Source organism: Rattus norvegicus, chromosome 18 (assembly GCF_036323735.1).
Source record: "Rattus norvegicus strain BN/NHsdMcwi chromosome 18, GRCr8, whole genome shotgun sequence".
In the NCBI taxonomy this organism is placed as follows: Eukaryota; Metazoa; Chordata; class Mammalia; order Rodentia; family Muridae; genus Rattus; species Rattus norvegicus.
In genome coordinates, this window is record NC_086036.1 from 56,627,995 (window position 1) to 56,643,912 (window position 15,918).

A 15,918-nucleotide genomic window follows, 5' to 3' on the forward strand; every position below is an offset into this window, starting at 1 on the left:
CCTTAGGCTTTCCTTCCGAAGCTGGCAGAAGCCCTGGGGGGGAACTTCTAAGAGCCAAGAGAACAAGTCTTTTCATGTGGCCTTCCTTTGAGCTGGCCTCTGGGTGGGGTCAGGGCCGGTGGGTGGAGGGCGGGGAGAGTGTGGAGAGGTGAGGCCACAGTCAGGTTGGGAAAACAGATTGGGCAGCGGCTGTGAGTACAGGGCGTCCATTGTGCAGTTGCCTCTTGCTTTCAATAACTGGCTCTGAAGAATGTTTCATTGAATGCCAGAGAAAGGAGCCATTGAAATGCCTGGGGCTGGGGCTCCATGAAGGGTTAAAGACAGGGGCTAAGGAGCTGTGGCTCTTGCTGCTCCTGGCTTAGGGAGATGTCCCACACAGGGTTCCTGAGCACTAAGATGGGACTCAGGGAGGCCACTCAGAGGGTAGGATCTTGCAAAGATCAAGAAAATGTGGGGGCTGGGGATTTAGCTCAGTGGTAGAGCGCTTACCTAGGAAGGGCAAGGCCCTGGGTTCGGTCCCCAGCTCCGAAAAAAAAAAAAAAAGAAAATGTGTGAATTCCCCCAGAAATACTAATGGGTAACCCCTTGTAAAATAAGGAAACCCCTTTCTTCCATGAACCACATTGTCCAAGTAATATTTAATAATCGACAGGCCTCCAAAATGCTCTGTGGTCCTGCCTTTTGGGGACCCTGACCTATGAATAAGCCCGTCTCCCCAGGAATTCCTAAAAGTGTCCCAGGTGCTCCACCACTCTCTCCATGGTACAGACAGCATGACTTTCTTAAGACACCTCTCATCTTTCTAATGATCCTTAACTATTGCAATTATCACTGTCCTCCCAGAGAACATGGGCAGTCTGGTAAGAACAGCCATCACTAAAACAGGTGACTGAGGAAACCTGGGAACTTTCTTTGGAGGGATTTTCTCCAAAAGGAGCAGCTGGTTAGTAGGTTATGGTTGGGCTGTCAGAGGGTACCAGAAGTGGGGTGCAGTATCCTCATACTCGGGACCACATGCATTGTTTCCAGCTCTGGAGGAGTGTGTGGGCCAAGATGTGCATGCCTTTGAATGCAGGTACCTGTGTGGAGGCTACAAAGGACAGGAGAAAGGCAGGCAACACGGTCTACCACTGAGACTTGCTGTAACTAACCTTCAGTGCTATAATGGTTCAGCTCCTTGGTTGTCACAGAACTCTCAGAAGACTTTACTCTCGCCAGAACCCAAGTGCGAAGGAGGGATGACCTAGGACTGAAAGGTAACTTGCACTGAGCACTTTCACATCAACCATTCTGGGTAAAAACATTAAAAAACAGACAAGGGGGGTTGGGGATTTAGCTCAGTGGTAGAGTGCTTGCCTAGGAAGCGCAAGGCCCTGGGTTCGGTCCCCAGCTCCGAAAAAAAGAAGCAAAAAAAAAAAAAAAAAAAAAAAAAAAAACCCAGACAAGGGGTTAAGGAGATATCCTGGTAAAGTCCTTGCCATGTAGGCCTGAGGATCTGAACTGGATCTCCAGAATACATATTAAAAATGTGAACATGGTGGTATATGGTGATTCGGTAGGAGGCAGAGTCAGCAGGATCCCTGAGACCTACTGGCCAGCCAGCCTAGCTGTTTCGAAAGGCAAGGTGAAGAGTGTTCTGAGGAATGATACTCTGATCTTTGAAGACATGGACACACAACACACACACACACACATACACACACACCATATATACATAGAGACACACAAAGAGACACTCACACGTACACATACACACATACCACATACACACATACACACATACATACACACATACCATATACACACAGAGATGCATGGAGAGAAACATACAGAGAGACACTCACACATACACACAGACCACACACCACACACACACACACACACACACACACACACACAGAGGCATTATAGATAGTCGTATAAACAGTCTCTCGAGTAGGTTTTAAGTAACCCATCACTTCCTCTGTTCTGGGTGGTGACTAGGTGATGCCCCTGGATCTTTTCTGGAAATAGAGGTCTTTGCTATAGTACCACATGCTAATATAGCATGAATTCTCAGGCTTTTGGAATTCACCTGCCTGATTTGGTTTATTCTTGTTATTTCCCTCTATTGCTTTTCTGTGTGCCTAAGTTACTGTAAAATAGGCACTTGCCTCAGCCACCTTTCTATATGTCCTCTGAGATGTGTCTGGTACTCTTGGAATGGGAATAGAATGATTTCCTTGTAAGAACTGTGTTTAAAGTAATAGTCAGGAAGCCTGGAGTAAGGAAGACTTAAGAGGCTCTCTTCCTACATAAGGGACTGAACTCTGTGATATTTCTGATGGTCAGAGGCCCACTGTAAATCTTGTAAGGCTCTGCTATAGTCCAGCCTAGACAAATGCCCTTCATTGAGATGCCAGCACTCATAATCAGTATATAGGGTCTTTGCCAAGGACTATAACCAGAAGGATCTATCTAGCCATATATAAAATAAGATAATTTTAGTTCAAAGATGACTAAATATATATTTACATCTATCCACTCACATGCATACATGCTGCGTATGTGCATTGTGCACACACACACATGCACAGATATAGCAACAACAGAGTCACAGAATAGACTCACCCAGTTTTTCACTTTAATGTTTCCGTACCCTAAAAAGCTATCTTGGGGACAAATAACTAGGATGATGTCCCTTTTAAGTTGGAGTAACCTTTCAAAGTCTTCTCGTATGTCCTTCTGTTTTGGTTCAGGAATCTCACTTCTAAACAGGTGGGCATCTTACTCCTTTCTTGCTTAGATCTGGGAACGGGGAACTCACTTCTTTCTGAGTCTAACTTCATGGGTGGAAATGAGATCTCTGACAGCTAGGAAGTAATGGGGCTACACCCCTGCCATGTCTGATCTGCATTTCGTGGGAAGATGTTAAGTTTCTTGCAGTGTTTTGATGTGGATGTCTTGTGGGGGGAACGGGATAGGAACACACTTATGTGAATGGGAAGCAGATATTACCTGAGTGAGTTGGGCGTCCACGGCAGCGTCATTTAGGAAGCAGCTAGGTCTAGGAAGCCCAAGGCCCTGGGTTCGGTCCCCAGCTCCGGGGAAAAAAAAAAAAAAGAACCAGGAAGCAGCTAGGTCTGGAGGCATCGGAATGTTCAAAGTCTGGATTAATTTGGCCAGAGGGTGGCCCTGAACTTGAGATACCTTAGCGTTCTGGGTATGTGTGTGTGTATTGGGAGGTGGGTGGGGCGGGAATACTGATGGACTTTGTCCCAGGAAAGAGGGCAAGTACCCTGGGAAAGACATCAACGAAGATAACCAGCTCATCTTGTTAGCCACTTGATCTGGGTCTGCGTCACACTGTTTATTTCCACCCTGTGGTTTCTGAGCCTTTGGAAATGTCTGCTCCAAATGTTCCAGCCTTGGAAGCTGTAATGGTGTTTAAGATGGAGCTGTGGGTCTGCATCTATTTCTCTAGAGCATTGATGGGGACGATGACTCCTGAGACACACTAGTTTTCTACCCTGGGTTTTGTGGATTACCATTAAGTGTGGGGAAACACTGCACCCCCACCCCCACAGCCCCAAAGTGCTCCACCCACCTCTTTTCCCTGGACATTCACCCATTGTTGACGTCCTTTTGTTAAGGGAGCTGCCTGAGTGTTTACAAAAGAAATCCCTTAAACTGGCCTGGAATCTGCCTCCTAGGGAGCAACTCTAAGCCAAAAGACTCGGTTCTCAAAAGCAAGGAGCAGAACAATGAACCATCTGCAGCCGCAGAGCGTTGAGCGCTGACTCTGAGCAGGACACTTCACAGAATGTGAGTGTCTCACATTTGTGTGATTATCTCATTTCACAGATGGAGAAATCGACAGGGAGAAAAAAAAAAAAAAGAAAATAACTAGCAGGCCCCAAAATAAGTGGTAGGATTTGAACTCAAACAGTCTGATGTCAGACTTGTCCTCAAAATATTGTCTGTGTATGACAGCCCCCATGGGGTTATGCAGCCTTTGAACCTATCTTTTTAGACCTTTTGGTGGTGGTGGTGGTTGGGTAGACTAAAACTCCAGCTTGTTCACCTCATCTCTCTTTGTGTATGAGTAAGGGGGAGACCACTTGGGCCAGTAGTTTGGGACAAAAGCCCTGGTCCTTGTGACCTCTAGTGACTCACCTTGTCACCCAGGACAACCTTGTTGTAGCCTCCGGATCACCATTTTAGCAGCCGCTCCCTCTGGGGGCTGTACTTTTCCTGTCCTCAACATCTTTTTTGCCAGAACAACAGGCTGCCTTCCCTTTTGATAAATCTGGTCACCCTAAATATGGGGCTTGGAGCAAACAGGAGCACTGGCCCTCCGCAGCCTCATTTCCAAATGCAGATTCGAATGGCATATGCTATTTTGGTGGTCTGGTTTGCTTCCACACATAGTGGGTTTTAGCAGGAGAGGAGGGATCTTGGCAGGGGACAGGTGTTAGGAGGGGAAGACAGACCTGGGAGTCTTTGTTTCTAAGACACTGATGGTCACATAACAAAGGAAAGTTTGGCTTTGCCCGCCTCCTTTGTTGGCTAGCAGTGTCCGTGTTAAACAGTGAAGTCCTAGATGTAAGACGGCTCAGCAGGAAAAGCCACAAGCTTAATGACCTGAGTTTGACTTCCTCAAGTTGTTTTCTGACCTCCACACGCAGGTCACAGCAGTCTCCAACCCACCCATATACACACATAGAAAACTAACTAAAGAAGTAAATAAATACAGCTTAATAAAAACAAACAAGGGGCTGGGGATTTAGCTCAGTGGTAGAGCGCTTACCTAGGAAGCGCAAGGCCCTGGGTTCGGTCCCAGCTCCGAAAAAAAAAAAAAAAAAGAACCAAAAAAAAAAAATAAAAATAAAAACAAACAAAAAAACCCTGAAACTTAGGCAGAGCCACATTAGTTCCTGCCCCACCCCCGCCCCCACCTGCGCAAAGGTCGGTACTACTGCCTGTGTCCAAAATGACAGTCTGTGGTCACCTCAGGCTCGATGCTGACAGGGAAAATGCTGACAGAGAGAAAACCCACTCTCAGCATTCCTCAGAAACCTGTGAAATGGGTCTCTGTGTGCTAGGATGAGCCACTTCCCTCTGCCCCCCAGGCAGTGGTGAATGGGGTATCTGGTTCTCCATTGATATATACTACAGTGACATAGCAAAGCTCATGCTAACCCCCAGGCTCCTTTGGTCCCTATTAACATATACCTGTGGTGCACATCAAAGCCACTGGCTCCTCTTGCTAAGCCATTCCTCCACTATGCTAACTCCTGGGTCATTCAGTCTACAGGCATCCCTTCTAACCCAGTGGGTTTCCTTTATGACAAGTATATCATCTCTCTGCCACCCTGATAATAGTCACCAATGTACTATCCTCACCACCACACATCCCCGGTAGCCATGACAGCCTTTGGGCTCCCCCAAATGCCTCTGGCTTTTTCTAGGACATGTGAGAGAGCCACTCAGCAGTTTTATATTTACAATAAACCCGTCTTTGCATCTGTGTAGTGGTCCAGTTCAGTGGTCTCACTGGGTCCTTGCACTTACTGGTTAAAGTTGCACATGGTCACTTGGTGGCCCGATCTATTCCTCGGCTAGGTTTGCTGTGACCCACACAGGGCTTAAGTTAGTTACAAACACTTAACGATTGGAACAGCCACTCGTGTCTCACCATAATGCTCGACTTGAATGTCCCATCTTACCTTCTCAGAGGGAAGTTGGCCCAGGTGACTCCAGGAGTCCATTAACTCATTCTTCCATTGCACTCATTCAAACAACAGGGTTGAGAACAGTGTTGAGCTCTTACTGTGCATGGAGGGAACCCATGGATATAAGATGTATACAGCACCTCTGCCGTCTAGACCTGGGCGTGCACCCTAAGCACCTAAGCTAAGGTGTGATGTGAGGAAGATAAGAAGTGAAGGGAAGGGAAGCTGGCAGAGCCAGAAGGAAGCTGCCACTCAAGAAATACGTCGCTCTGTGATTTAGCAGAGCGAGTTCCGTGTCATCTCAGGACCTTGGTCTCTCCATCTCTAGAAATGACCTAGTTGGCTCGGAAAATGAACTAGACTTTTCTAGGGCTGGCATTCATATGCTAAGACTCCATGATCAAGGAATGTCTGGCCGGACTATTCCGGAATTGTTCCACTGAATTCCAAGCAATCCCCCTCCCTTCTCTGGAGTCCCGGCCAGGAGCAGGCCTTAGAACTAGCGGCCACAGCGGGTCTGGGCTGCTTGCCTGGGGGCGGGGCCTTTTTCGGCGTCCCACCCCTCCACCTGGGGCTCAGCCGGGCAGATGTTACAACTTTTTCGCAGGCTCTTGGGCTGTGTCCCTTCCCAGACCCGCCCAGCCCGTGTCTCCCTCCCCTTCCCCCTGTGGGGTCCTGCCCACCTCCCAGCCTGAAGCACTGCTTTGCGGGGACACCGGGCGGGGTCAGAAGCTCAGCTAGGGGAATTGGGGATCGGGGGAGGGAGGAGAAATGGAAAGCAGAAGCGAGGGAAATTAAGAAGCGGGAGGGATCGGGGTAAAAGGGAAGCAGAGAGTCCGGGGATGGTGGAGAACACTTTTGGGAAGCTTCCACTCCACGACTCGGGCTGGCCCGTCATAGTTGGGGGAGAGGGAGCGGGGGCTGCGGGAGGAGGCTCGGCGCGAGCCTGACCTTCCCGGAGCGCCCTGCTGCAGGGCCTCGGATCCTGGACGAGACCCCCGGGGGCTCTCACTGCATCCAGGCGAGCGGGTGGGCAGGCGTTGCGCCCCTAGCGCGGCCGGCTCTAGGTCCTGGGAGCCCCGCTCGCCCAGTCCGGCGTCGCGATGCATGCCCTCTCAGGATTCTCTCTTGTCAGCCTACTCAGTTTGGGCTACCTGTCCTGGGATTGGGCCAAGCCCGGCCTTGTGGCTGATGGGCCTGCCGAGGCTGAGGATCAGCCTTCGGCGGCTCCACCGCAACCTCCACACATTATCTTCATTCTCACCGATGACCAAGGGTACCACGACGTGGGATACCATGGCTCAGATATTGAGACCCCAACGCTGGACCGGCTGGCAGCTGAGGGCGTCAAACTGGAGAATTATTACATCCAACCCATATGTACGCCTTCGAGGAGCCAACTCCTCACTGGCAGGTAGGCATGGCCCAGACCCGTGGCACACCCAGTTGGTAGGTTACAAGCCCTGCAGAACAGCTCTCTCAGCATGGACCTGAGAAACACGTGTTACTGACTAGCTTTACCTGCAACATCTGTTAGGTCATCTATAAGTCCCTTGCCTTCTTTGAGCCTCTGTTTCCCCAACTCTCATATTTCAAGGCTTCTGATCATCTTTGAGACCTTCTCGAGTTCCACGGTTTGTTCCTTTGTTTAATTAGAGGAATCTTTGACTCTCACTTTGAGTTCTGTGTATATCGACAGACATAGAATCAGTTCAAAAGTCACTTAACTCAGTATCCTGGTCCATAAAATGGACTGAAGGACAGTTTCTATCCTGAGAAGGAATAATGAAAGATGAATGAATTATATGTAACTTGCCTGGCTGTCAATAAATGACAGCCTCTGTCTGTATTACTGGAAAGATTTTGGTTCTATGCTGTTGATAGCTCCATTTGGGAGAAAACCAAGGAGCTAGTAAGATGCAGAGACCTGTAGTCTGAGACTGGTTGCTTCACTTCTCCAAATCTCCACATTTTTTCATCTGAAGAATCCTCCCAAACTGTCTGAAGAGACCCCAGGAGTGTTGTGTCCTCTGTAGGGGGCTGCTCCCTGGTGGGACTGGGGATTACCAGAGTAAAGGCTGGAAACAGAAGTTTGTGGAAGGCAAACTCCTTTTACTTAGAAAATCCCTGGGTTGGGCCGAAGCTAATCCTCTTTGGAGAGAGGCCATCAAGCTTTGGGATCACTACTGAGATCTCAGGATCATGGCCCATCTCTCTCTGTTTCCTGGGTGGGACAATGAGGCATGGAATCAGGGAGAGGCAAGCTTGATGCTTCTGCCCAACTTTAGGGTCTTGTGAAAGAGAGGGTTGCGAAGTCAGATGCTGGGCTGGCAGCATGAAGCCTTTTCTCTTTCCACCTGTATTCTGTCTGCCTTTAGATCCAGGGAATGTGAAGAAGGAGGGGGTGGGGAGAGGTGGGAGGTTTGTGTTGCAGATGTGGCTTGGTAGTGGTGGCAGACCCTGGCATGGGACAGTGGCTAACACCCCTCCCCCCACAAGAGGGAGGACAATCTGCATTTTGAGTTTTCCAGTTGATGTTTCTCTCCCCAGATTGATGTGACTTTGGTAAGCTGCTGAATGGGCATTTAGCGCAGCGCTCCAGGCTCTCACTGGTGAAATTAACAGAGCATTACAGGGCTAGCCAGTGTCTGCCCTCCACCCTCTGCAGCTACCTCTGCCTCCCGGATGCTTACTCCATGGCTTGGCATTTGCTTATGCAGCCAGTCCTGTTTGGTGTTGTTGGAGAGAGCCAAAGTTTCTTACGTTCGTTACTCACTGACAAATGGACTTTGGCAAGACTTAGCTGGCCCACCCACATTACAAATCCATGCTTCAGGCACCCCACCCTTAAGTGGAGACACTCAGCTGGGATTCTTCGCCTTACGGTGCTTCTCCTGTCAGTTCCAATCATCTCTCGGCTTGCCCAAGACCTGGAGAAGCTGTATCATTCACAGGTTTTGTGTATGAGTTGAATAGACCTGGGTCTAAAGCAGTTCTACTGTTTTGCCAGCTGTCTGACTTTTGGTCACATGCTACACTTTGGAGGCTTCCGTTATTTGTAGAATGGAGATTATGGTAATATTTCGTACATGTTTTACAAGAGAGGTTTAGGTTGGTGAGATGTCTTAGCAGGTACAAGTGCTTCCTGGGTAAGCCTGGTAACCTGAGTTCAGTTCCTGGAATCCACTATGGAAAGAGAGCTGAGCCCAGAAAGCGGCCCTCTGACTTGACATGGGCATGTCTTGCCTTGAGTAGGCCCAAACTCATGCACGTATAACACACACACACACACACACACACACACACACACACACACCCCTAATAATAAATAAATAAATACAATTAAAAACAAAAAGGAGGCTTAATAGTGCAGGTCTGTAATCCTGTGAACTATTTAGGAAACTGATATAGGAAAATTGAGAGTTCAGTGCTGTAGCCTGAGTTACAGAGTTCATTCAAAGTCACCTTGTGAGGTTCTGGGTTAAGATAAAAAGTAAAACAAACAAACAAAAAAAAGAGCTGGGGATACAATACAACTAAATGGTAGAGTGCTTACAGAGCATGCTCAAAGCTGGAAGTTCAACACACACACACACACACACACACGCACACACACACTCACTCACTCACAGTCACTGGGTTCAGGGAGAATTAAATGAGATAATGCCCTCTGTGGCCCAAAGTCTTAAGAATGGCCTTAAGATAAGGAAAACAGTTTGTGTCAAATACCAGACTAACTCAGCTGCCTAGGGGCAAGGACAGGTGTGTGGAATTCTAACTCCCTTGTGACATTCCAGGTGGCTTTACTTGCTACTATTAAAGACACTTCAAGCAGATCTCAGCAGCAGAAGATGTGGTACAAATGTATAAAGGAAACTCAGGAACCCGCAAGGCATCCACTACTACATTGGTCTGAGGGAGGGCTTGAGCTCATAGCAGGTGTGGGTAGAGGGGAGTGCTGGTCTCAGAAAGTCTGGGAGCAGGGCAGCTCTCAGGGATTTCCCATTCCAGACAGCTCACTCAAACTTGCAAACATCAACTGGTCCCAGGAGGGAGGAGGGAGGCAGACTACTTTTGAAAACGCTGCTGCTCTGAGTGTTTGGTTCTGTGTTCAGGTCTCCGCGCTGCCCTACTGCTGAGTGACCTTGAGCAAAGCCCCTTCTGCCCTCTGACCTTTGTTGGTGCTTTTTTCTTTTCTTTTTTAAATTGATGAAAAAAACCAAAAGAGGATTTAGTTCACTTCTGGCTTCCAAACCCTCTGAATTAATTCATTCATCATTCATTCATTCATTTATTCATTTGTTCATTCCACTAGTAAATGAGCAAGCTTTAAATATCACTGAGGTATTAGGAATACAATGACAATCCTATTCTATATCTCTGGGCCCTAGAACATAGACAATTGTAATCCTAGGGCCAAGTAGACTGTGAAGGTGTGTACCAAGTCCCTGCTGCAGGAAAGGAAGAAACAATGTAACAACTCACTCTCTCTTAGAACCCAGAAACAATATAACAACTCTCTCCCTTAGAACCCAGAAACAATGTAACAACTCACTCTCTCTCTTAGAACCCAGAAACAATGTAACAACTCACTCTCTTAGGACCCAGAAACAATGTAACAACCACTCTCTTAGGACCCAGAAATAATGTAACAACTCACTCTCTCTCTTAGAACCCAGAAACAATGTAACAACTCACTCTCTTAGGACCCAGAAACAATGTAACAACTCACTCTCTCTCTTAGAACCCAGAAACAATGTAACAACTCACTCTCTCTCTTAGGACCCAGAAACAATGTAACAACTCACTCTTTCTCTTAGAACCCAGAAACAATGTAACAACTCACTCTCTCTCTTAGGACCCAGAAACAATGTAACAACTCACTCTCTCTCTTAGAACCCAGAAACAATGTAATAACTCACTCTCTCTCTTAGAACCTAGAAACAATGTAACAACTCACTCTCTCTCTTAGGACCCAGAAACAATGTAACAACTCACTCTCTTAGGACCCAGAAACAATGTAACAACTCACTCTCTCTCTTAGAACCCAGAAACAATGTAACAACTCACTCTCTCTCTTAGAACCCAGAAACAATGTAACAACTCACTCTCTCTCTTAGGACCCAGAAACAATGTAACAACTCACTCTTTCTCTTAGAACCCAGAAACAATGTAACAACTCACTCTCTCTCTTAGGACCCAGAAACAATGTAACAACTCACTTTCTCTCTTAGAACCCAGAAACAATGTAACAACTCACTCTCTCTCTTAGAACCTAGAAACAATGTAACAACTCACTCTCTTAGAACCCAGAAACAATGTAACAACTCACTCTCTTAGGACCCAGAAACAATGTAACAACTCACTCTCTTAGGACCCAGAAACAATGTAACAACTCACTCTCTCTCTCTTAGGACCCAGAAACAATGTAACAACTCTCTCTTTCTTAGAACCCAGAAACAATGTAACAACTCACTCTCTCTCTTAGAACCTAGAAACAATGTAACAACTCACTCTCTTAGGACCCAGAAACAATGTAACAACTCACTCTCTTAGGACCCAGAAACAATGTAACAACTCACTCTCTCTCTCTCTTAGGACCCAGAAACAATGTAACAACTCTCTCTCTCTCTTAGGACCCAGAAACAATGTAACAACTCACTCTCTCTCAGTGAGTTGTGAGAGACTACAGACAGGAGTACAGGGTCTCATGTACCCGGGCTCTGTGCTAAGTTTATAGCTTAGAGCTCAGGGATTCACTCAGGTTTGGAGTCTGTGTTGGAATGCAGAGCCTGCTCTTCCTACTAGCCATGTGAGTCACTGAGCTTTAACGGTTCCTTATTTGGGAGGTGGGAATAATAATATGTACGTCCTAGTTTGCGGTGAGGATTTGGAGAGCCGATTCAAAGGGACCGTGATGCTGAACACACAGCAAGAGCTTTGTGTTAGCTCTTGTGGCTGTCATGCTCAAGCCTGCCTCGACTCTTCATGCACCAGCTTCCTGGCTGTGAGGTCCTGGGCAGTGGCTTCACTGTTCTGAGTATTCCATCTCACCTATAACTTGGCATACCTACCTGCCCCCCAGATGTGATAATTTGAGGTAAAGTAGTGTAGGTGCTTAGCTCTCTGCCAGTATCTGTTGCTTTTGTTACTCTTCTGGCTGGTGTCACTGGACTAGGGTCCATCTCAGGGTACACTTAGAGGTTGCTTATTGAGAGCACTGTGGTCTGTAGCTCACTTTTGTTTCCCCTATATCAATCTCTCACCCCCAGGTACCAGATCCATACAGGACTACAGCACTCCATCATCCGCCCACGGCAGCCCAACTGTCTGCCTCTGGACCAGGTGACGCTGCCCCAGAAGCTACAGGAAGCAGGCTACTCCACCCACATGGTGGGCAAGTGGCATCTGGGTTTCTACCGGAAGGAGTGCTTGCCTACCCGCAGGGGCTTTGACACCTTCCTGGGTTCCCTCACAGGCAATGTGGACTATTACACCTATGACAACTGTGATGGCCCAGGGGTTTGTGGTTTTGATCTGCATGAGGGTGAGAGTGTGGCCTGGGGGCTCAGCGGCCAGTACTCCACTATGCTCTATGCTCAGCGTGCAAGCCACATCCTGGCCAGCCACAGTCCCCAGAAGCCCCTCTTTCTCTATGTGGCCTTCCAGGCAGTACACACACCCCTACAGTCACCTCGAGAGTACCTCTACCGCTACCGCACAATGGGCAACGTAGCGAGGCGCAAGTACGCAGCCATGGTGACCTGCATGGATGAAGCTGTGCGCAACATCACCTGGGCTCTCAAGCGCTATGGTTTCTATAACAACAGTGTCATTATCTTCTCCAGTGACAACGGTGGCCAAACCTTCTCAGGGGGTAGTAACTGGCCCCTTCGAGGACGAAAGGGTACTTATTGGGAAGGAGGTGTGAGGGGGCTGGGTTTTGTCCACAGCCCACTGCTCAAGAAAAAAAGACGGACCAGTCGGGCCTTGGTCCATATCACAGACTGGTACCCAACACTGGTGGGTCTGGCAGGTGGCACTACATCCGCTGCTGATGGACTTGATGGCTATGACGTGTGGCCAGCCATTAGTGAGGGCCGGGCCTCACCACGCACAGAGATCCTACACAACATTGACCCCCTCTACAACCATGCCCGGCATGGCTCCTTGGAGGGTGGCTTTGGCATCTGGAATACAGCAGTGCAGGCTGCTATCCGAGTCGGAGAGTGGAAGCTCCTCACTGGAGACCCAGGTTATGGTGACTGGATTCCACCTCAGACACTGGCCTCCTTCCCTGGCAGTTGGTGGAACCTAGAGCGGATGGCCAGCATCCGCCAGGCTGTGTGGCTCTTTAACATCAGTGCTGACCCTTATGAACGAGAGGACCTAGCTGACCAGCGACCTGATGTAGTCCGCACCCTGCTGGCTCGCCTGGCTGATTATAACCGTACTGCCATCCCTGTGCGTTACCCAGCTGCGAACCCTCGGGCCCATCCTGACTTTAATGGGGGTGCTTGGGGACCCTGGGCCAGTGATGAGGATGAAGAAGAGGAGGATGAAGAGGAGGAAGGCAGAGCTAGAAGTTTCCCCCGGGGTCGACGCAAGAAGAAATGCAAGATTTGCAAGCTTCGATCTTTTTTCCGTAAACTCAATACCAGGCTGATGTCCCACCGGATCTGATGGCTTGGGGTGGCAGGGAATCTCAGTTCCCCTCAGATACTGTCCCTTTGCTGGTTCTCAGGGAGAAGGCCAGGGTCAAGTCTTCATCTGCAGGCATGTGGAGGAGGGAGGGCACAGAAGCCCTCAGCTGATTAGGGTGGGATTTGTGGTAGGGCACAAACCAGGCTGGGATGCCTGAGTCACGGTCCTGCCTCTCTCTTGATGTGTTTGTTCTTTGCCCTCAGGTTACCTATAGCAGCATTCTGCCTCAGTCTCACCCCTAAGATGAGCTCTGGTGACTTTAGAACTCCAGTATACACCTGTGTCTGGGGCCATGGCTGACCTTGCCACCTTCCAGAGGACATGAGTCCATGACCTTTTTTTCAGGTTTCTGTGGTGCTCTTAGATATCAGCTGGAGTAGAGGCAGCTGGCTGCTCTGTTGAACAACTCAATGAGAATGGACAGTGTAGGCTCTGAGGATCTTTAGATTCCTGGAGCCTCAAGACTTGGGAGACTAGTAGAACTCTTTTTGTCCCCAGTGTCGAGGGGAAACTGGCTGGGCCCTGAGCCGCTGCATAGAGAGGGTGGGGAAAACAGCTATGAAAGGAGCCTTTGATTTGGCCTTGAACACAGTTCTTCCCCACAGGGCCTTGATTTCCCTACTTGCAAAAGCATAGGGAAATGTTAGCCCCGGCCCTGCCTACCTCACAGTGCTTTAGAAAACTGGCCAAGCTGATGGTTGTGGAGGAGCCTGTGAACTTGATTAAAGTGCCGTTACCCAATGGCAAGAGACGCTGGTCTGCGCGTGTGCCTGTGTGTCCTGGGGACCTGTGAGAGCTCACTGCTAGCAGAGGGAATAAGAAGGAAGGAAGGTCCTACTAAGGTTCACTATGTAGCTGCAGGTAAACCCCTGACCCTCTTTGGGTCTCAGTGTTTCTCTACACACAGTGAATGATTCAAGAGTCCTTACTACAGGTGGTTCTGGGCACCCCTGTGCACAATTGCATCTGGGGGTGGGGGCATAGGCTCAGTAGCATTGAGGAGGGGGTGGTGCTTGCAAAGCCTGCTAGCTGCATAGCACCGCTCCATCCGCACACTGCGTTCTGCATATCTCCCTTCAGGTCCCAGTCAGCGCAGTGTGTGTGTAGGCGAAGGCCCTGCTGTGAATTTTGAAAATAGTTATTTTTGTCACTGGCAAAGGAGGCCTGTTAGGACTCGTCAGCTTGTGGATGAGCGGGATGGGTGGAGTGGGGTGGGTGCGGTGCCATGGGGGGTTGCCACTGCTTGCAGGGCTGCATCACCCGGGCAGTGACTGAATCCTGCAGGAAGGACGTGACCATTGCACCCTAGACCTTTCCTTAGCCCAGCGCTTTATTTTTTATTTTTTACCCTTAAGATTTATTTTTAATGATGTGTAGATGCGTGTGCTGGTGTGGGGGCATGTACACGTGAGTAAAGGGCCCCCAGAGGCTACCAACATCAGACCCTCCTACAGCTGGAGTTAAAGAGGGTGTGAGTTGTCCAATATGGGCACTGGAAAATGAACTGTGTCCTCTGAAAAGGCAGTGTGTGCTCTTCACTACCGAGCCACCATCTCTCCAACCCCTGTTCTCTTGCTATTTCTCCTCCACCTGTATGTTTTCCCTCCCTTAATAATGTTGATGCCCAGATGGTAGGCCCAGCAGAGGATAGGCAGAAGTCTCTGGGCTCCAGTGGCTGTCGAGTTTTTTGTTTTTTGTTTTTTGTTTTTTGTTTTTTTTCTGTTCAGGAGGGAGGTTCTGAAGAAGATGCTGGCTAAGGTGGTATCTTAGTCTAGTGTATCCCAGAAGGGCTATTCATAGTCTGCCCACTGCCCAAGACACTCTAGGCCTGCTGGGAACTGTTTTAACTCTGCCTGCTAGCTTGCCACACTGGCATACAGTTTAGGCTTCCCTGTAGACCCAGGCTTTAGAGAACTGCACGAGTACTTACCTGAGAACCCCTGCCTGCCAGGACTTTCCAACTTCCAGTCTTGTCATCCACTTTGCTTCTAAGGACCCCTTTAGGTCCACAGGAGCAAGACTGTAGATAGTGCTTTCTGTTCTCCCCTGGGCTCCAAGCTCTATTCCCTAAATATTCTATTCAATCTGGCCCCAAGATGTAAGGGATGATTGGTGGCTGAGGCTGGTGTCAGTTTCTGAAGTTTTGAAGAGAAGGATCGGCTCAAGCCCCCCTCTGTTCAGTCTTCCATTCAATGCCAAACTCCATGAACTCAGAGTTCTCAACCCAGATGCCAGCATAGCCCAGAAACCACTTGAGTCTCGGTCTGAAATCAGGTCCTGAAGAACTAGTGGGCAACAATATATGAGGCCAATAGTTTCTAGGGTATTGTATTGAGAGGTTCAGCTTAGCAGTCAGCGTGGCCACAACCTGTTCTTTACGGTGGTCCAGGTTCCCCCTTAACAAGCACACCCGAATCTTTACTACCTGCTGGTTCCCGGTTGGCGCCTGACTTAGCATTACTATGACTGTGATGAAACACCATGACTAAAAGCAACGTGG

The 15,918-nt window shown here is 48.7% G+C and overlaps 1 protein-coding gene across 1 annotated transcript; it reads left to right on the top strand.

Moving 5' to 3' along the window:
* Nucleotides 1–6,561: 6,561 nt before the first annotated feature.
* Arsi (arylsulfatase family, member I) lies at nt 6,562–14,174 on the top strand. The gene is made up of 2 exons (NM_001047881.2): nt 6,562–7,128; nt 11,987–14,174. Exons 1-2 carry the CDS (start codon nt 6,818–6,820, stop codon nt 13,395–13,397), a joined length of 1,722 nt encoding a protein of 573 aa, NP_001041346.1. The 5' UTR covers nt 6,562–6,817; the 3' UTR covers nt 13,398–14,174.
* Nucleotides 14,175–15,918: the final 1,744 nt, after the last annotated feature.

What these genes read in the sequence shown, in the direction of transcription:
- Arsi (NM_001047881.2), top strand. Translation starts at nt 6,818, where the DNA reads ATGCATGCCCTCTCAGGATTCTCTCTTGTCAGCCTACTCAGTTTGGGC. An exon ending in AGCCAACTCCTCACTGGCAG is followed by an intron (nt 7,129 to 11,986) that starts GTAGGCATGGCC and finishes TCTCACCCCCAG; the next exon opens with GTACCAGATCCATACAGGAC.